At 38.8% G+C, this 21,309-nt stretch overlaps 1 protein-coding gene across 4 annotated transcripts in view; it reads left to right on the top strand.

Moving 5' to 3' along the window:
• The window catches only part of map2k4a (mitogen-activated protein kinase kinase 4a), a 176,067-nt gene that overhangs the window by 109,596 nt on the left and 45,162 nt on the right, over positions 1-21,309 (top strand). For all 4 annotated transcript variants that reach the window (XM_072558300.1, XM_072558298.1, XM_072558301.1 and 1 more), the window contains 5 exons: positions 9,174-9,348; positions 12,544-12,663; positions 14,538-14,657; positions 19,468-19,519; positions 20,521-20,648. In XM_072558300.1, coding sequence (XP_072414401.1) covers positions 9,174-9,348; positions 12,544-12,663; positions 14,538-14,657; positions 19,468-19,519; positions 20,521-20,648 — 595 coding nt within the window. The remainder of the gene's footprint in view (positions 1-9,173; positions 9,349-12,543; positions 12,664-14,537; positions 14,658-19,467; positions 19,520-20,520; positions 20,649-21,309) is intronic.

Genomic DNA, 21,309 nt, shown 5'->3' with positions numbered 1-21,309 from the left:
GTGACTGAGATGTCAGTGGGGGAGCACTTTGGGGCCAGTGACCACAATTATATTTGTTTTAAAATAGTGATGGAAAAGGGTAGACCAGATCTAAAAGTTGAAGTTCTAAATTGGAGAAAGGCCAATTTTGACAGTATTAGGTAAGAACTTTCGAAAGCTAATTGGAGGCAGATGTTCGCTGGAAAATTGGAAGCCTTCAGAAATGAGATAACAAGAAACCAGAGAAAGCATATTCCTGTCAGGGTGAAAGGGAAGGCTGGTAGGTATAGGGAATGCTGGATGACTAAAGAAATTGAGGGTTTGGTTAAGAAAAAGAAGGAAGCGTATGTCAGGTATAGACAGGATAGATCGAGTGAATCCTTGGAGTATAAAAAAAAGTAGGAGTATACTTAAGAGGGTAACTGGGGAGAGAATAGGGCCCTTCAAAGATCAGCAAGGCGGCCTTTGTGTGGAGCCACAGAAAATGGGGGAGATACTAAATGAATATTTTGCCTCCGTATTTACTGTGGAAAAGGATATGGAAGAGAGAGACTGTGGGGAGATAGATGGTGACATCTTGCAAAATGTCCAGATTACAGAGGAGGAAGTGCTGGATGTCTTGAAACGGTTAAAAGTGGATAAATCCCCAGGACCTGATCAGGTGTACCTGAGAACTCTAGGAAGCTAGAGAAGCGATTGCTCGGCCTCTTGCTGAGATATTTGTATCATCGATAGTCACAGGTGAGGTTTCGGAAGACTAGAGGTTGGCAAACGTGGTGCCACTGTTTAAGAAGGGCAGTAAAGAAAAGCCAGGGAACTATAGACTGGTGAGCCTGACCTCGGTGGTGGGCAAGTTGTTGGAGAGAATCCTGAAGGACAGGATGTACATGTATTTTGAAAGCCGAGGACTGATTTGGGATAGTCAACATGGCTTTGTGCATGGGACATCATGTCTCTCAAACTTGATTGTGTTTTTTGAAGAAGTAACAAAGAAGATTGAGGGCAGAGCAGTAGATGTGATCTATATGGACTTCAGTAAGGCGTTTGACAAGGTTCCCCATGGGAGACTGATTAGCAAGGTTAGATCTCATGGAATACACGGAGAAGGCTAGCCATTTGGATACAAAACTGGCTCAAAGGTAGAAGACAGAGGGTGGTGGTGGAGGGTTGTTTTTCAGACTGGAGGCCTGTGACCAGTGGATCGCTGCTGAGTCCTCTACTTTTTGTCATTTACATAAATGATTTGGATGCAAGCATAAGAGGTACAGTTAGTAAGTTTGCAAATGACACCAAAATTGGAGGTGTAGTGGACAGCGAAGAGGGTTACCTCAGATTACAAGAAGATCTGGACCAGATGGGCCAATGGGCTGAGAAGTGGCAGATGGAGTTTAATTCAGATAAATGCGAGGTGCTGCATTTTGGGAAAGCAAATCTTAGCAGGACTTATACACTTAATGATAATGTCCTCGTGAGTGTCGCTGAACAAAGAGACCTTGGAGTACAGGTTCATAGCTCCTTGAAAGTGGAGTCACAAGTAGATAGGATAGTGAAGGTGGCGTTTGGTATGCTTTCCTTTATTGGTCAGAGTATTGAGTACAGGACATTGGTTAGGCCACTGTCAGAATATTGCATGCAATTCTGGTCTCCTTCCTATCGGAAAGATGTTGTGAAACTTGAAAGGGTTCAGAAAAGATTTACAAGGATGTTGCCAGGGTTGGAGGATCTGAGCTACAGGGAGAGGCTGAACAGGCTGGGGCTGTTTTCCCTGGAGCGTCAGAGGCTGAGGGGTGACCTTATAGGGGTGACCAAAATTATGCGCGGCATGGATAGGATAAATGGACAAAGTCTTTTCCCTGGGGTCGGGAGTCCAGAACTAGAGGGCATAGGTATAGGGTGAGAGGGGAAAGATATAAAAGAGACGTAAGGCGCCACATTGTCACGCAGAGGGCGATACGTGTATGGAATTAGCTGCCAGAGGATGTGGTGGAGGCTGGTATAATTGTAACATTTAAGAGGCATTTGGACCGGTATATGAATAGGAAGGGTTTGGAAGGATATGGGCCGGGTGCTGGCAGGTGGGAATAGATTGGGTTCGGATATCTGGTCGGCATGGATGGGTTGGACCGAAGAGTCAGTTTCCATACTGTACATCTCCATGATTCTATGACTCACAAACAAAGCTGCATCAGAACATTATTTCAACGAGCCAACACACACTGCAGCACAGAGGAACTACGCAGAGCAGAGGAAAATCACCTATACCGTGTATTCAAAAACAATGGGTACCCAATGGATACAGTCCGCCAATTTCTCAGGAACTAACCCAAACAAGCAGACAAAACATGTCTAGAAACCCTAGCCACTCTCCCCTACATCAAAGACATCTCGGAAATGACTGCCAGACTGCTCAGACCCCTTGGCATCATGGTAGCCCACAAACCCACTAAAACAGCAGCTAATGAACTTGAAAGACCCTGTACAGACAATGAGCAAAACTAACATAATTTACAAAATACCATGCAAGGACTGTCACAAACACTACATTGGTCAAACAGGCAGAAAAGTAGCCACCAGGATACATGAACACCACCAAGCCACAAAAAGACATGACCCGCCCTTACTACTATCCTCACATACAGATGAGGAAGGACACCACTTTGACTGGGACAACACATCCATCCTAGGACAAGCCAAACAAAGACATGCACGAGAATTCCGAAAAGCATAGCACTCCAGTCGGAACTCTATCACCAAACACATCAAGTTAGACCACATCTACCACCCCTGAGAAACACAACAGGAAGTGACTTCACAGGAAATGATATCACCAACCCAAAGAAACCCAAACATATAAATAGAATGCAGGAATTTTCAGCATTGCCTCACCTGAGGTCCATTGAAGATGTTACCTAGTTAGGTAACGAAACATCTGGAAATGAACCTTTCAGCTCAGCGAGCAAATCTACATCCAAAACGTCAACCTGAGCTACAAATCTTCTCGAAACTTACTATGCTAAGTCATATGTTCCTGTGTGCACATTTGCTCAGAGCCTGCATCTGGAAGTTTAAAATTTTATTTTCTTTTCCATCTCCAGCGACCAACTCAAAACTGACATCTATTTCAAACCCACCAACTTTCACAGCTACCTTGACTAAACTTCCTCCCACCACTCCACCTGTAAAAATGCAATCCCTTTCTCCCAAATCATCTGCTGATGCCATATCTGCTCCAGGACATCCCAGATGTCGTCCTATTTCAAGGATTGCAATTTCCCCTCCCACGTGGTCAACCATGTTTGCCAGCGCATCTCCTCCAGTTTCCATGCCTCCACCCTCCAACGCCAGTCTATGCAACTGCAACAAGGATGAAACCACCCCCCCCCCCCCCCAAAAAGCCCGGTCTGCATCTTTCACCCCATAAATCTCCAGATTCAGTGCATTATCCTCCACCATTTCTGCCTCCTACAGTCAGACCCCACCTCCTAAATTTATATTTCCCTTCCGCAAATGCCTTTAGTCCCACATCCACCACACCTGTCACCTTCCCTTGCTGCAGTGCGAGGTGAAAAATCTGCAGCCACATCTTCCCCCCACACCTCCATCCAAGGCCACAAAGGATCTTTTCACATCCAGCGGAGATTTTCCTGAATGTCCACCCACCTCATGTACTGTTGCTCTTGATGTAGTCTCTTCTACATTGCTCTTCTAGGACAACACCTCGCGGAGCAGTTCAGGGAACATCTCTGGGACACGCACCAAAACAGCCCCACCGCACTGGCCAACATCTTCAACTCCCAATCCCACTCCCCCAGGGACATGCAAATCCTAGGCCACCTCCAACGCTAAATCAAAGCCACCTGCCAACTGCAGGAAGGACGCCTCATCTTCCACCTCAGCACCCCACAATCACATGCCATTAACATCGGTTTCATTAATTTCAAATCTCTTCTTTTCTCTCCCCCCCCCGCCCCTTACCTCATCGCAGATCCAAACCTTTAAGTTGGCACTGCCTTCTTGACCTGATTTGTCCTGCCTATCCATGTTCCTTCCCACCTATCTGCTCTACCCTCCCCACCAACATCACCAACTATCACAATTACCCCTACCAATCACCCCATCACCGCCCTCTATCTCTCATCCCCCTTCCCCTCAACATTCCTGATAAAAGGCTTATGCCCAAAATGTTGGCTTTTGTGCTCTTCAGATGCTGTCTGACCTGCTTTACTTTTCTTGCGCCACAATTTCTGTCTCTCCTATGATCATGTCTCATTCTTCCAAATGGATCCTCAGCCTAACTATTTCTCTACCCCAACCTTTCTCTGCCACTTGACTTTCCTTCTTTCTTGCCACTATCCTGAGCTTGAGTGCTTTTGTAGGTAAACCTATAGTTTCATCTTGTGTTTCGTTTGGCATCCTCCAAAGGACAACTTTGCTAATTGCTGGTGAACCATTGTCAATAAAGGTCCCAGGTGCCCAATCCCACTTTGTTATTGAGCTTCCTACCCAGTGTACCTGCTGGAGGCTGGTCTTTTCAGTCTCAATCCTGTCCTACGTTTCTGAAGCTGTTTTGCATTTTCCTCTGACACACTTTCCCATGTACCTTTTGAATCAACTGCAAATTTGAAAATATTGCTGTTATAGTCTGTGGAAGGATGGATTATCTCAGTGTTGACAGAGATAACCAATTGGTTGACTTTGCCATATTTGCATGTTATCTCGGTCCTTTCAGCTACATCATCCAACTGGTATTCTAGAATACCAGTTAGAATAATGCAAACTGGTCAGTTACCATGTATATTTAAGGGCGGAGTGTTTACAAGAGTGTAAGTTTAGCAAGCATGTGTTAGACTGTGCACTCCAGTCTATTTCAGATTGCCTAGGAAATAAGTCCAGGTGGTGAAGTCAAGGAAATGAAATAAATGTAAGATCCTTTCTAATTGAAATAAACCTTGCTTCAAGTCAAATTCTTGAACATGATAGGAAAGATTGGTAGCACAACAAATTTGTTCCAGTTTGATGGGTTACAACAAGATAAAACCAAAGACGCATGGTTTGCAATGTATGAACAAAGTGGAAACCAATGTAAAGAATTCATAGTTTGGTAATGACCGAACTTGTCTGCAAACGCAAGTCAGAAAATCATGTGTTTTGACAAATCCTTGTTTAACTCTTGATCTATTCTTTTTGATGGAGGACATTATTCCTTTTCAGGAGGATGAGGTGATCTGAATCATAGGGAAATATCTCAATGTCCAAATTAAATACCAACTGTGGCTTATTCTGAACAATTTGAAATATCTTCCCTAGCACTAGTCTTTCATATTGAGTTGAGGAGCAGTCATTGATCAGGTCTGCCAAGATTTCTGGGGTTTCGCAACTCTGATGTATGTGTTCCAAGTGCCTTCATCCAAACGTATATTTGAAGTTCCCTCATCTTTTCACTGACATTCTTGGTGATTAGAGGTACAGCTATAGAATCACTTATCTTGGTTTGGGTATTTGTAACAAAACAAAGCACTATGGTATTTCTGAAGAATTCCATTTGAAGCCATAGGGCTTAATGATTTTCATTGTTAACTACTCTGCAACATTCATTCTGCCTGTGACAAAGGTGAACACTATCTGTGTTATCCTCCTAAACTGTGACAAGGCACAAGGAAGTTGGACCTTTTCTCATAATGCGACCACTTCTCTTTTGAGGGTAATCAATTGAGGTCAACAATATCAGTACTGCAGAATTGAATTCCAACATCCAATAATGTGTCCTGTCAGATGTTTATCTTCATTTTTCATTATGCTTTGTACCTTAATCTTAAACCAAAGTACAGCATTGAGTTTGATTTCTCCCCTGATTGTCTTTGTCTTTGTACCCTTGTGGCACAAAGGTTTTATTTATGTTGTACATTTATCTATCCATATTTGGATTGAGAAATTAACACTTTGCTTACAAAATAAGAATTTTCCTTCAAACAAGTTGAGTTACATTTGAACCAGGATCTCAAAACATATGGGTCTTGTTTCTGAAATGTTTATCCTTTCATAATTCTTTTTAGGATGGCTTTATTCCAAGGTGATGCCACTTGTCACGTAAACTCTATCAGTAACTGATAGAGATTTGAGCCAACTAAGTTTGTCCTGTTTCCATCTCTATAAACCAATTGATAATCTTGGAGTAAAAAATAGTTTCACCAGTTGAATCTTCAACTGATGTTTAGATCTTGAATTCCATTTGTTGAAATTTATAGTGGAGCTTGGCAATGCTAATAATGCACGTGGTATTGCATCAAAGAAAAATTGCCTCACCCGTCCAACCAGCCAACTGATAATGCTTCAGTGAAGACTTGGAAAAATGCAGCAAATCACAGGGGCAAGACAATAAATTGGATAGTAATTTAAATAATCAGGTCATAAAAGCATTTACTACTTTGGGTGCCAAATATGGACAGTGTTTGAGTCTGGGCCTTGAAATCTTAAAAAGAAGTATCCTAGTCCAAATATTACTTGCTCTGTCGGTCTAACTTAAAAATTCTGTGGTTCTTGTTTGGCTTTACTCTTTTGAATATTTGCAAAACAACATGTCCTATTTGAGTCTTTGTACCTGTGAAATGCAATACTGATTATGTTTAGCACAAAATGTTAAATGAGTGAAAAAATTTATTAAAAACAGTAGCTGTCTAGGGGCAATTGAATACCAAACTTAAAGTAAAATCTTTTTTAAAAATTGAAGTTCTATGCTGTAATGTTTAGGAAAAACATAATTGGAATGGACTATATAGCTTTGTTGCACAAAGCAATCTTTTTGTTAAATTGTTGTGCACATTAACAAGTTCAAAGCTCATTTTAAACCTGACCAAAATAGCTTTGTGTAAAAAGAGCATTGCTAAATTTTGGCATGTTCCCTTCCTCAATCTATGCAAGAGGTGTTGCGCTTTTGAGGTGCTCAGTGGGTATCCTAATGTGGATGTTCTACCTGTAACATAACTGTTAGGAAATCATTAAAATAGATCTGTAGTTATTTTGGGAGATGTGAAATATTTGCTTAGTATGTTAGATTTTCATGCAGCTGTGAAAACTTTTCTGATGGATGAAATGGTTGCATCAGCATTGATTGATGCCTTTGGTATGGTCTAATAGTTTGCATCTCTTGATCCTTCAGTATGGACTTATAAAAAGGAAATTTTGCTTTGTTTCAATGAAAGATATCTTATTCAGTTACTGCACTTTTTTGAAAAAAAAGTATAAATTATTGTTTCATCTGAAATATATGCTTAATTCAAAGTATTTGTTACAGCATTTCTTTTAGCTTTCACTTGGGAAAAGACATTGGACTACAACTGGTGCCGACAATCGTAATTTTCCCCAGTAAACTTCAGCATAAACGATGACTAGCAAGTTCAGTTATTTGCATTATTATTCTGGGGAACTGGGTCAATGGCAGAAACACCCCAAATAATTTTATCGTGTAACTTTATAACCGGTGTAGAAGGGTTTAAAATTGATTGCTTTTGCTGTCATAATTGTCATTGCATTTACTTAGAATAGCTTGGTAGTGATTAGCATCTAATTCTGTGCAGAGTATGGTAATACTTCAAGTTGAGTTTTGTTCTGTTTTTGGAATTTGATTAATGGGTTTATTTGTGGTTGCCATTTGCAAGGCAGAGAGCAACTTCATGCATTTTCTTTTAGTTCAATTGGTTTTTAATTTGCTTTCAGTCTTGAAAAAAATATTGGTTCGGTAAACTCCTATAAGGCATTTCATTTGATACCTGTTTACAGAAACTTGAATAATTAAAGCAAAATTGAAGAATTCAGTTTGAGATTCCATGTATCATTTGGTATTAATTGCATTTCATTGTTACTATTTGCCGTTCATTGAAAGGAGTTTTTTTTTCTTTCATTTAATATGCAAAGTAATGTCTCATCAAACATGGTCTTTTGTGACATTTTATGAAGGAAATGCAATTTCCATAATTCTAGCTATTAAGTATTCCATTATCTATCTTTCAAGATGAAAGATATGTAAAAACACAGTCTCCCACATTCCTCTATCTCGAAGGGCTTTTTATGAAATAACGTGTTCACCGTCAAGCTTTGGTAACTCAGGTGACATTTATAACTGTGGGTGGGGGAGTGAAACATTGATGTGTTCATTTATAAATCTGTTCTATCACAGTGAGGTTATTTTGGCTGGCAATGTGATCAAATTGATTCAGATCATTTCTGTGAATACTAATAGAATATTGATTTTGGCATTGTCGACAATCTGTGGAGCTCAAATTTAGTTTTAATGCAATAGAGATCAGCTAATTATTTGCTAGTTCTGTCTACTTTCACTAGACATTTAGAAATAGCCTCCCTACTGGATGAGTGATAATGGCAACTTCTATTTTCTTCTATTGCTATAACATTGCATTTCAACTGTATAACTTATTGTAATTTATTCCTTTTGAAGTGTATTCCTAATTTAAAATGATCTCAAGCAGTTCCATTGAGTGCTTAACATATAAATGTAACACCAAGCAATGTAAAATCTAAAAGTTGCAATTTTGAACTTTTAATTCATCACACACTGAGGTTAGAGTCCACTTTCTCCCCATTAGAAACGAGGACGTGATGTTTCTGCTGCTGAGAAGAGCAGGTTTGATATCAAATCATCATGTCTGCTGAATACAATAGCCAACTCTCTAGTAGGTTGCTATTGGTTAGACGAAATGAGGACTGCAGATGCTGGAGATTAGAGTCGAGTGTGTGGTACTGGAAAAGCACAGCAGGTCAGGCAGCATCCGAGGAGTAGGAGAACCTATGTTTCGGGCAAAAGCCCTTCATGATGATGGGCCTTTGCCCGAAACGTCCATTCACCTGCTCCTCAGATGCTACCTGACCTGCTGTGCTTTTCTACCACACTTGACTGCCATTGATTAGAGCTAGCTGTTGATATCTGCCCATGAAACCAAAATCCGAATGAGTTAGTATCTTCTGGAGAAGTGGTAAAGATGTTGTCATATGTCTGTGACACATGGGTTTCTGAATGTTACAATGGCAGTGCTTTGCAGGTAAATAAGGGGTTATATTGAAATAACACTTTTAATGACTGCAGCCACAGTTAAGAATGCATATAACAGTGATTTGGAGTGTAACTGATTATAAATGCCATTTTTCCAATTCTAATGGTCATTCTTAAAATCCTGTTACAGAGAAAGGCTGCGGACTCACAGCATTGAGTCTTCAGGGAAATTGAAAATCTCTCCAGAACAGTTGTATGACTTCACAGCAGATGATCTAAAGGACCTTGGGGAAATAGGACGTGGAGCCTATGGTTCTGTGAACAAAATGATCCACAACCCAAGCGGACAGGTTATGGCTGTGAAAGTAAGCAATTACAAGAGCTGCTTGCTAAATTCTGTGCACCATCTTTTTGCCGTGTATCTTATCGACTTTAACATGCAGCATAAGGCTATGAAATGATTTTATTCTCCATTATCTTAATTTTTTTTACTCTCGTGATGAGCACTGCCTTTTCTGGGCCATCAATGTGAACTGTTTCTCATTCTTTGCTGAAAGTGGTTGTCTCAGTGTGTGTTTCTGCTTTGTCCTAATCAGTTAACATTCAATTTCAGTGTAACATCTCTACTGCAGCAGCCCAATTTTGTCGTCTTTCTTGTAGATTTGACCATCTGTGAATTTGATGGTGGCATCTTGGATCTGCCTCTACAAGGACTGGGTTCAAACTTTGTAAGCTCCTTTTGAGCCAAGAAAACTATTTTAAAATAAGCAAATGCTTTATCCAGGAAGAGTACACTGGTGGCAAATATTTGATTTGGACCTCATGGCCATAGTGAAGAAAAAGCACTTAACATATTGTAAAAATATCATTAGAGTTCTTGATTTGATTCTGTCCTTTAAATTTTGGAACGCAAGAACATAGCAACAGGAATAGACCATTCAGTCCCTTGATCCTGTTCACCATTCAATGAGGTCATTGCTAATCTGTTCCTATTTTCATATACCTGCCTATCCCCTAATACCTTTTCATTTAACAAAAAATTACCTATCTTTTTCTTATTACTCAGGAAACCCAACTGGTAAGGAACATTTGGTTTGTGTTTATTGTTGAATACCAAAGTAGAGCTACGACTCGTGGTGTACGTAGCCTAATCCAAGCCCAGACTCTTCTGCTTTGCTTTTTTTTCAATATATCCAGAAGTGCTCTTACACACAATGGATTTCTCACCATCTTGTATCTGCTTTATTTTTGTTTTAAATTAACCGTCAGGTGCATTGTGACACGTGTCTGGAGCCAGCAGGACTTGAACCCAGGCCTCCTGGCCCTGTGGTAAGGACACTACCACTGCATCACAAAAGCCTGAACCTGGGCCTTTTGGCTCAGAGGTAGGAGTGCTACCAGTGTGCCAGAAGAACCTTTTTTGAACCCAGGTCCACAAAGCATTTCTTGTGTCTGTGGACCAACACTCTAACAACAGTACCACTCAGCTTTCCCGCGCCCAGGTCTGTTTTTTTTTAACGTGTTATTGAGCGGCTTTCCCCACCACTGAAATCACTGAATCTGTTTTTTTCTGTTTCTCTCCTTTTTAAACACGAGCCACCACCAATACAACGTAGGTGTAGCCAATGAAATATTTCCAAGCAAAGACCATTTATGGGCAATCCGAGCCATCCAAAGTGAACTGGGTAGGGTAGGGAGATCAGGAAGAATCTAAACCAAGTTAGAGGGGGAACTGAGTATGCTTTGTTTTTTTTTCAATCAACCTGGTCAGAAATGTTATGACACACTATTTTGGAGCAGGTGGGACTTGAAGGCTGGTCTCCTGGCTCAGAGGTATGGATACTACAATTGCACCACAAGAGCCTGTTCCTGAGCCAACCTGAGTCTTTTTTAAGTATTTTGTTCTGTTTTCCCTTAATCAGCCTGTTCAAAGGTTTCATGATACATCTCTAGAGCAGGTGGAACTTGAGCCCAGGTCTCTGGGTTGAGAGATAGGGACACTACAATATGCAACAAGAGCCCTCTTGCGTCTGCTTTCTAAAAACAAAAACACAATCTAACCTGTTTTTATAATCACCCTGTTCAAAGATGTTATTACACATTTCTTGAGCAGGGGGGACTTGCACATGGGGCTCCTGACTGAGAGTAATATAGCTTATAACTAAAAGAAATAATTTATTGTTTTGTACACTTGTGAAGCAGTCTGTGTTGTAACACCTGAATCAATTTGTAGTTCATGCCTTTTTCACAGGCTGAATGTAAAATTATTTGGACTTGCTCAACTTAGTTGAGGGAGGAAGGTCTCCTCCCACCCAAATTCATCTGGCATATCTGAGCATAATGTTTCCTTTCTCCAACATGTTCTTATCTTAACTTTCCTTTAAAGCATTTGTTATTCAACTCAACTACTCCAAGTGGTAACATGTATCGCATAGTCTCTTGCAGAGTCATTGCATTTTTCTGGAATTATTAGTAATTTTCAAAAGGAGATTTAGCAAGTTTCTCAAATCGTACTTTTTGAGAGTCATTAAGATTACAAGGGAATCTTGATCAGTTAGGCCACTGGGCTGAGGAGTGGAAGATGGCATTAAATTTAGATAAATGTGAGGTATTGCATTTTGGTAAGACAAACAAGGGCAGGACTTGTACAATTAATAGTAGGGCCTTGGGTAGTGTCATCAGAGACTGAGGGGTTCAAGGACATAGGTCTTTGACAATTGCATCACAAGTAAATAAGGTGGCTAAGAAGGTGTTTAGCACACTTACCTTCATTGCGCAGACCATCAAGTATAGGATTTGAGACGGCATGTTGAGATTGTACTGGACATTGGCGAGGCCGCTTTTGGAGTACTGTGTACAGTTCTGGTCATGCTGCTATAGGAAAGATCATTATTAAATTGGAAAGGGCTATACGATTTACCAGGATATTGTCATAACTGGAGCATGTGAATTATACGGGTAGGCTGGGACTTTCCTCGTTGGAACATGCTTCCATAGTGTTTCGTGGTAGGACAAATTGTATGAACTGGTTCATTTTGTGTAAGTTTAGAAGTTTTATTTTACGATTAGGAGATATCCATATAGATGACTCTATAAATGTTTTTCTTTTTAGTTCAAGTTTGTTTTTCATTGACTACCCTTGCTTCTGAAGCAGTAAAGGAGAAGATTACTTGAAAGGATATTTATGCCAACATATTACAATTTTCCAATTGGACAAGATCAATAATTGTGTTATTTAAGCATGGATAACGCATTATTTTTAAATAATTGAGTGTGAAGATTAATGTATATAAAGTTCGCCACTTTTCTGTACTAATTTCTGGTTGAATAAATTCTAAATGTTTAAAACAGTAGTCTGACAGTGAAGTATTGCAAAGTATTCCTTGAACTGATTTTTTTTTTCCAGTAAACTTAAAGTTCCAGCCAAACAGTGTGAATTTAAACAACAGAAACAAGTTGAGAAATTTTAATTTTATTCCAAGCAAAGGAGAGCACTTGGAAACTGTTTAAAGAAACTAAATTGCATTGTAACAAATTCTTCTAATGTTGTTGTCTTCCAGCGAATTCGATCGACGGTCGATGAAAAAGAACAGAAGCAGCTTTTAATGGATCTAGATGTTGTAATGAGGAGTAGTGATTGTCCATATATTGTTCAGTTTTATGGAGCGCTCTTCAGAGAGGTGAGATGAATGAACAAGTTACTTACCCAACCTAAAGCTTCAAAGTGTGGATCTAGCCATCAGCTGTCTGGTATTTGTAGCCCAGTTGAATTAATGTTCATGCTGAATTTCGCGTGGGTACCTAAAACGACTGTGTAGAATGTTTGGCTATCTTTATAACCTATTTCAAGTCGAGACTGATTCAAGTCTTAAATTTAAAAAGTTCACTGGTGCGAACTGTCCTCCTATCTTATACCTAAAAAAGGCTAACAAAAACAATGTTTCAAATCCATCAGTCTCTTTAAAAGATAAGACGAGTTCATAGTTACAATAAGATCTATTAGATCTGTGAGGTAAGTACATTGAAGCAGATTCAGAAAAAGAGGAGTAAGATTAAGTTGGAATGCATGAACGTTTCAGTGAAATTACAAGGGCATGAAAAAAAACAGATACCGCGTGCAAATGACTAAGATGAGGCATCCCCGCAGAAGAAAAATAAAGTAAAATTCTCAATAATCGCTAAATAGTGAAATAGGCAAAACTGCGGTCCGGGGAGAATAAAATCTATTTTGTGCAATTGGGATGAATTGCTTTGTCCTTGTATCGTCCGGCTGTGGGTCTGATGGTGCAGCTCGTCATTGTGGTTACTGTCCTCTAAAGGACCCTCAAACCCAGTGGACATTTACAAAGGCTGAAGCTCCTGCCTTTTGGTTCCCCTTAGCTGTCTCAGTTGTTGCCACACTCTCCTGTTCCTCACCAGTCACTCAGAAGACCAGTTCTAAGTGGTGTGACAGTCTCATAGCAACAAATATCCAGGTATCCCCTGTCCTGATGTGACATGACCCTGTATCAGTGCAAAGGTGGTTGTTAAGACATTTGATTGAAAAATACTCCAGAAGGAAGATGAAATGATGTTCAAAGCTTATTTGATGTTTGAGGATGTCATTTTCACAGTTTGAGGCTCAAATGGTAATAGAAAGAAGGATTAAAAGTGCTGAGCCATGGAATGTTGGAGACCATATCAGGAAAGCTTGGGAAAGATCACCAAATCGTATTGCTCCCCAGTAATAATTCTGCATGTTGTGTGCAGTCTGTACTTGTCTAATTGAGGTAACTGGCTCAGAATAATATAGAGATCATAGCAATTTATTTTTGTCATTAAAATTTACAGACGTACGGAATAAGCTTTATGTTGAACAGGTAACTGAATCCTAACCATGTTTGAAAATGTGGATGTAAGCCCACATGAGTATAATATTTTTTCCATCATTACGTGGTTGTTTTGTAGCTGAAATTGGTGTTAAAGTGACTTGTTTTAAGTTTCAAATGTTTGAAGGTTGCCTGTGTATTTCATAGTTATAAAAAGCCAGAAAGGGGAGATCACCAGCATTTGGCTGCTCTCATAACAATGAATCTGCATTTTAACATCATTGAACAGTATTCCTCTTCTCTCCAATTTGACAGCAACATGAAATAAGCAGTGGGCAATAGAACTGAGAACCAATCTACCAATGAGTGCTGCAAGACTGTTAACATGAAAGTTGTTGTAATTCAAGTGCATGAGCCAGATTTTTAAAAAAATCTTCGACCATTCAACATTAAAACTGCAATTATCTAGCCATTCAAAATGCTTTCACTAGTAATATTAACCAAGTTAAGACTTTCACTCCAGCTAATGAAGTAGAAGGCCCAGACAGATATTACAATATTTGATCTCTCCCTTTAGAGGCTACAATTTTCAAGTTTCAGCGTCTGTTTTAAGAGTTTAATATAATGCAGTTCTATAGTAATTTATTGTCTATATTGTTTCCTGACTTTGAAAAAAAAAAGGACTAGTCCTGTGTACAAAATGGAATTGCTAAATGAAGATTGATTCTTGATTGTGTTTTCATTAGGGCGATTGTTGGATATGCATGGAACTCATGTCTACCTCGTTTGACAAATTCTATAAATATGTATACGGTGCATTAGATGATGTTATCCCAGAAGAGATCTTAGGCAAAATCACATTAGCTGTAAGTAACTTAATGCGTGTTTTAATGCAAGTTATCAGAGGAGTAATTTAGAATCTGTAGTTCATGTTCCATAATAAATTATAACACAACTACAACTTAAACTAAATTAATTTCACTGTCTGTGTATCTGCCTAAGCTTTAGTTTTCTGAAAAATGGTCTGTCTGAGTTTTGAATGGAACAAAGGTACTAAAATGTTCATAATATCTTTAACCGTAATTGTGAACTAAGCCAAAAAACTTACAACCATTTCTATAGACTTTAATTAAAAACAGATTTGTCCTTCAGTTATCTTTGTTTTATCCCAACCAAAGCTCAACCAATATTTGCTTTTGCACTGAAGAGCAATTTTTTTAATGAAAATATGAGGCTACCAAAAATGACTACATTTGATTATGGTATCTGAGAACAGTTTCATCCTAGTGATGAATCAATGACTTTCTGAGTGATACTATGTTCAGTTATTATCTGATTAGCTCTTATGAGGCAATCCAACTTGTTTGTTGAAACTGTTTTTCTTCTTTCTTTCGTGGAATGTTAAAGTTGCAATTTTGCCTAAACTAATTGCCCTTGTACTGAGTTACTTCCTTCAAAGGGTAGTTGAGAGGCATTTGCATTGCTGTGAGACCTAATAGATGGCATGGTTACTGCCCTAAAGAACCATCAGGTGGTCCACAACAGTGGTTGTGGACATCAGGTAGTGATGAAGAAGCAGCGATCCGAAAGCTAGTGCTTCCAAATAAACCTGTAGGACTATAACTTTGCACACCCCAGTCCAACACTGGCACCTCCAAATCTTGAGTAACTTTATTTTGCTGAAGTTAGTTTCTGACTTTAGTTCAGCATATAGAACTCATTATCCTATATTTATGTGAAGGTTAAAGATTTTCGTTATTGTCACATCTTCAGTGTGGTTTTTCTATATATTCGTGTATAAGATGAACATTTTTGAATAAAATTTACTTCCATACTTTTAATTCTTGCCATCCCATTTACCAATGATGCATTTTATTGATAAACTGTATGGTGTTAGCATCATAGAGTATTTTACTATAAGTTATATATTCATATCATATACTCAATATATTCTACACAATATATATCATTCAAAGACTGAAATTTGTAACTATTTTGAAACATGATATAGCAAATTAATTTTTCAAACGATGGTGGTGACTTTCAAGGTAAATATCAATACTGCAGTGGCTGTACTGAAATGGGTAATTTTTAGCAAATGCTTGATTGTCTTTTCCAAAAAAATTGGATGTTTTGAGAAAGCTAATGTGATTTTTAAAATACTTTTAAAGACATTTTAAGAAAAGTGTGACTTGCTTATTTTGATAATAGTGGTTTTGTTGAAACCAGTTGAAAATTGAATTCTTTGTCTCCATCTTTTATGGTCTAACACACACGGGAGTGTTAAGGTTCATATACATTGGAACAGAAGTTTTCAATCTTAATACAGCGTGAAATCATGATATGTCAAATGTAGATAACCTAAAACACCAGTTGTGACAGTTGTCAGCCATTTCTGCTAGTAGAATAGGAAGTTTAATACAAGGATGGCAGCAATGAGTTGAAGTTCTGTGCAGGTAATTCCAGATAACCAAACTTGTGCATGCTTGTCATATGACTCTGTCAACCAATCACAATGGAGTTAGGTGATGCATGCTACAGCACATATCCAGGCGAACCAGCAGCAATGGCTGCAAAGTGGTTTTGCCCATGTCACCAAGAAACATTTTTAGCACTTAACAAACCAACTGTTTTTATTTTTAAATATTTAAATGTAAAATAGGGAAGATGTTACTTGCCATGGTTGCACTAACATGGATGGCACCAAGTAGCTGCAGCTTCCTCTGATGGGAAATGCTAAGAAGCAATATTCCATTGTGAATGTCAGAACACTGACGATGCAGAAACTATCCTGGATGACCAACTCCACTTTTGAGGCATGAATCATGAAGATGAACAACTATGTCAACTTATGAAAAGAGAGATTCTTACCATGAAAACTCTGAAGAATGATAGAAAAACTGAATGGCCTGAAGGTGGATAAATAACCTGGATCAGATGGACTTCTACATCTGAATTCTAAGGGAGATAGCTGAAGAGACAGTGGAGACGTTAGTGGTGATCTTTCAGGAATTGCTAGAATCAGGGAGGGTCTCAGATGACTGGAACATCGCTAATGTGACACCTCTGTTTAAGAAAGGAGTAAGGCAAAAGATGGAAAATTACAGATCGATTAGCCTAATCTTCGTGGGTAAGATCCTGGAATCCATTTTGAAGGATGAAATTTCTGAATACTTGGAAGTGTATGGTAAAATAGAGCAATGTCAACTTGGTTTCACGCAGGGAGGTCATACCAAACAAACCTCGAATTTGAGGAAGTAGCTAGCACGTTAGACCAAAGAGAGCCTATGGACATTACCTGCCTTTATTTTAAGAAGGCTTTTGACAAGGTGCTGCACAGGAGGCTACTGAGTAAGATAAGAGCCCATCCTGTCAGAGGCAAAGTGTTAGCATGGATCGACGCTTGGCTGTGTGGCAGAAAGCAGAGAGCGGGGATAAAAGGGTCCTTCTCAGGATGGCAGCCGGTGACCAGTGATGTTCTGCGAGGCTCAGTGTTGGAACCACCATTTTTTACATTATGCATTAATTATCTAGGTGAACTGAGGGCATTCTGGCTAAGTTTGCACACAAAACAAAGATAGAGGGACAGGTAGCATTGAGGAGTAGGGTAGGCTGCAGAAGGATTTGGGCAGGTTAGGAGTGGGGGCAAAGAGGCAGCAGAAGGAGTGCAATGTGGGAAAGTGTGATGTCATGCACTTTGGTAGGAAGAACAGAGGCATGGACTATTTTCTAAATAGGAAGAAAATTCAGAAATCTGAAGTGCAAAGAGACTTGGGAGTTCTAGTCCAAGATTCTCTCAAGGCACATATGCATTTTGAGTCAGTGGTTAGGAAGGGAAATGCAATTATTTTGAGAGGACTTGAATATAAAAGTAGGGATATATTCAGGCTGTATAAGGCTAAGAGGTGGCAAATTGAGTTTAATGTGGGAAAGTGTGAGGTGATTCACTTTGGAAGGAGCAACAGGAATAAAGAGTACAGGGCTAATAGTAAGATTCTTGGTAGTGTAGTTGAGTAGAGAGAACTTTGAAAGTTTCCACCCAAGTTGATAGGGTGGTTATGAATGCAAACAGTGTATTAGCTTTTATTGGTAGAGGGATTGAGCTTCGGAGCCACAAGGTCACGTTGCAACTATACAAAACTCTGGTGCAGCCGCACTTTGAGTATTGCGTATAATTTTGGTCACTGCATTATAGGAAGGATGTGGAAGCTTTGGAAAGGGTTCAGAGGAGATTTACTAGGATATTGCCTGGTAAGGAGGGAAGGTCTTATGAGGAAAGGCTGAAGGACTTGATGCTGTTTTCATTAGAGAGAAGGTTGAGAGGTGACTTAATTGTGACATATAAGATAATCAGGGTAAGAGGGTGGATAGTGAGAGCCTTCTTTCTTTGGTGATGGCTAGCATGAGGGGACTTAGCTTTAAATTGAGGGGTGATAGATATAGGACAGATATCAGAGGTAGTTTCTTTACTCAGAGTAATAGGGGCATGGAACGCCCTCCCTGCAACAGTAATAGAATCGCCAACTTTAAGGGCATTTCAATAGTCGTTGGATAAACATCTGGATGAAAATGGGATCGTGTAAGGTAGATGGGCTTCAGATTGGTTCCACAGGTCGGCACAACATGGAAGGCCGAAGGGCTTGTACTGCGCTGTAATGTTCTATGGTTCTGGATAGACCACACTTGGAGTATTGTGCACAGTTTTGGGCCTCATATCTCAGGAAGGATGTACTGGCCCTGGAGCATGTTTAGAGGAAGTTCACGAGAATAGTCCCTGGAATAAAAAGCTTAATATGAGGAACATTTGAGGACTCTGGGTTTATAATTGATGGAGTTTAGAAGAATGAAATGGGAATCTATTTGAAACCTACATATTGAATGATCTGGACAGAGCAGATGTTTTGAAGATGTTTCCATTGTTAGAAGCGACCAGGACCTGAGGACATAGTCTTAGGGTAAAATGAAGACCTTTTAGAACGGTGATAAGGAGAAACCTCTTCAGACAGAGAGTAGTGAATCAATGAAATTCATTGTCAGAGAAGGCTGTGGAGGCCAGATCATTGAGTACATTTATGACTGAAATAGATAGGCTATTGAGGATCAAGGGTTATGGTGAGAAAGCAGGAGAATGGGGTTGTGAAACTTAACAACCATGATTGAATGGCAGAGCAGAATCAATTGGCTGAATGGCCTAATTTCTGCTTGTATGTCTCATGGTCTTATGGTCCAATGCCTGCCTACTCTCACACCTCTTTCTCTAATTGAAGCTGTAAGGCCATAGAGATACTCCAGGATTTTGCACTACAGTGTGATATTATGGAAATCACGTTTGCCTGTATTGACGACATGATGGACTTATCCAAATACAGTGCTCCAAGCACAAAGATTCCTGCACTTTTTTAATTTGTAATGCAACCTTTTCAAAGCCTTTTACTTTACATTGTTAGTGTGAACAATTTGAAAACATAATAAATTTTTTCGCAATTATTGCAACACCCCGTTTTCAATTTTTTTTAGCAATACATTTACTGGCAAATCAAGTTACCTGGGGGCCTTCACGGCTACATTTTAAGTTCTACCTCACATGATTTTGCCTGTGGGCTTCCAGTGATTTGACTTACTGGAGTTCCTCTAACAAATCTACCTACAGCTAACATTGTATCTATTCTTTTCCAGACTGTGAAAGCACTTAACTACTTAAAAGAAAACTTGAAAATAATTCACCGAGGTAAGCTTACCCTTTGAGGTAAACAAAATAATTCCATACTGAAATTTAGCTTTTCGTCAGCTATAATCAAAAAATGAAAACGTGGCACCTCAGGGAATGGCTTGAAGTGTCCCTATCATAATTTTTTAAAATGGTAAATAGTGTAAGTACTGCATAAATTAGCTACTGTCCTGTTAAATAGAAATAACTCAGTATTGGCAGAAATATTAAAATTGGGACTTGTCATCAATCAAAGCAGAAGTCATTTTTTTAAAAGTTGACTTATGCCTGGAGAGGACTGATGGTATCAGACCAAATCTACCATTTCAGTGTGGACAGAGTGGACTGTAGCTGTGCATTCTGACCCATATGTTGATTATGTAACAATGACATACATGTAAGGTTCGTAATACATCTGTCATTCCAATCACTTCTGAAAGTTGGAACAGTCTATAGTTAAAACAACTTTAACAGCTCCAGCAAAAACAGTCCTTTTAAAAATGCATACATTTCTGAAATGATTACACTGGAAAATATTTGTGTTAATATTTATTAATTGCATGTCTCTTCCTTGTTGCCCCACTGGAGTCTGAGAGCTAATTCTCCAAGGTGCTTGCATTTATGATTTAGATCAAAATACTCAGTCAGCAGAAAGGAAATATTTTGGAAGGAAATAAATCATATTAGATCAGATAACTTAACACATTGCATGGATTCAAAATGACCAATTTACTAATATCCCTGTAACGTGTCAGATTATAAATTTTACCAGCAGAACCTTTGTACGATGTCACATTTTATCATCCACTTCTTATGAACTCTACACTGCTGTTACATAGTGTTTGTTGTCCTCATCAACTGCATTTGAATAATTGTGACATTTTTCTAATGTTTTCTGCTCTCTTGCTAAGAGAGATTTTAAACCACATCATTCTTTTTATAGAAAGTCTGGTGGGTTTTTTTTTGTAAAAGATATTGATCTTATTGCAATATACCAATGACTTTTGTTTTTGATTTTACAGATATCAAACCTTCTAATATTCTTATGGACAGGAATGGCAATATTAAACTCTGTGATTTTGGTATTAGCGGGCAACTAGTGGACTCAATTGCCAAAACGAGAGATGCAGGATGTCGACCATACATGGCAGTAAGACAAAATAGTATTTATTTCTCAGCTATATTAATTACCAGCCTGGTAACCTTTTATGATCTAATTTTAAGATGTGTATGTTTTGTTTTCATTTAGACTGTGTTCCAAATGAAATACATGTAATTAAAAGATTAATCTTTAAAATGACACAAACAGTGATGCCTTTGATAACAACTTTTAAACCTAACTCCACTGTTTCAGTTGGTTTGTAATTGTGGAATGTAATGTTTATTCACAATTATATTGAAATAAGGGCTTAATGGGGAAAACTTACAGGAATGTCTATCTGTGGAGGATTTGATGAATGTTTACACTAGCTCTTCACAGTAAGAAATGTGCTTTTGTAATTTGAAAATAAGAATGACAGCTAAGTTCTACCAAAGCAATTCATTGCCTGACTTGAACAAAAACTGATTCTTAGTAAACAAATGATCTTACTAGAAAATATTGCACTATGCTTTGGCTGGATGTAGTTTGATAATTATTGAATTGTAATTTATAAAGGTTGTTATATGGTTAGGAGTTTGCTTTAATTTAAAAAAAAACAAAACTACTGGCTGTATTTTGTGCTCAGATTCTGGAGCTGCCATATCCTCTCAGCTACACGTTTTTGTTTTTTGATAGAACTTCCGTGTTCATTCTGCTTACCTTTCCTTGA

This window comes from Chiloscyllium punctatum, chromosome 39 (assembly GCF_047496795.1).
Source record: "Chiloscyllium punctatum isolate Juve2018m chromosome 39, sChiPun1.3, whole genome shotgun sequence".
Taxonomy (NCBI): Eukaryota; Metazoa; Chordata; class Chondrichthyes; order Orectolobiformes; family Hemiscylliidae; genus Chiloscyllium; species Chiloscyllium punctatum.
This window is presented reverse-complemented; position numbering and strand designations above follow the sequence as displayed.